General features: G+C 49.1%; 1 protein-coding gene across 1 annotated transcript in view; it reads right to left on the bottom strand.

Annotated features, from left to right (window-relative positions):
* LOC119594114 (transient receptor potential cation channel subfamily A member 1 homolog) overlaps positions 1-503 on the bottom strand; it is a gene marked incomplete at its 3' end in the record, with an annotated part of 19,159 nt that overhangs the window by 2,256 nt on the left and 16,400 nt on the right. The window contains 1 exon segment of the mRNA XM_037943173.1: positions 70-346. Coding sequence (XP_037799101.1) covers positions 70-346 — 277 coding nt within the window.

Genomic DNA, 503 nt, shown 5'->3' with positions numbered 1-503 from the left:
TACACCAGGTAACATCACAAATTCTTGACCTTAGCACCGAGATCAAAACACGCACAACGGAACACCCACCACGAAATAGCAGTGAACACAGTGAGCAGCAAGGCCAGGACCGACGCGAGGACGATACAGGCGTAGAGACCATAGCTAACGTAGGACTGCCACTTGTAGTCGAGCCAGCGTGTCACTAGAGGATGCTGAAGGAGTCCGTGGCGCTCGTAGCGAGTCATCCAGGCTACCACGTGGTCCTCCCGCCACGCTCGACTCACCCCCCCCACACGCACGCCCTTCGTCAGCTGTTCCCCTGAGCGGCTTAGAGTGTAGGTGCCCTTGGCTTTCTTGGGGTTGACTGGAATGGAGGTGTGTGTTCAGCTGTTGTTTATTTAATTATTCCTATCTTTTCTTTATCCACACTGTACTCTTTTACGTTTAATTGAGATTTAATTGCAAATTATACCTAATACTGTCTGTTCCAAATGTAATTTCTTAAAAGGTGAAACGGTAGA

The sequence above is a fragment of the Penaeus monodon genome, chromosome 33 (genome assembly GCF_015228065.2).
Source record: "Penaeus monodon isolate SGIC_2016 chromosome 33, NSTDA_Pmon_1, whole genome shotgun sequence".
Classification (NCBI taxonomy): domain Eukaryota; kingdom Metazoa; phylum Arthropoda; class Malacostraca; order Decapoda; family Penaeidae; genus Penaeus; species Penaeus monodon.
The sequence above is the reverse complement of the archived record's forward strand: the minus strand, read 5'-3'. Positions and strand labels throughout refer to the sequence as shown.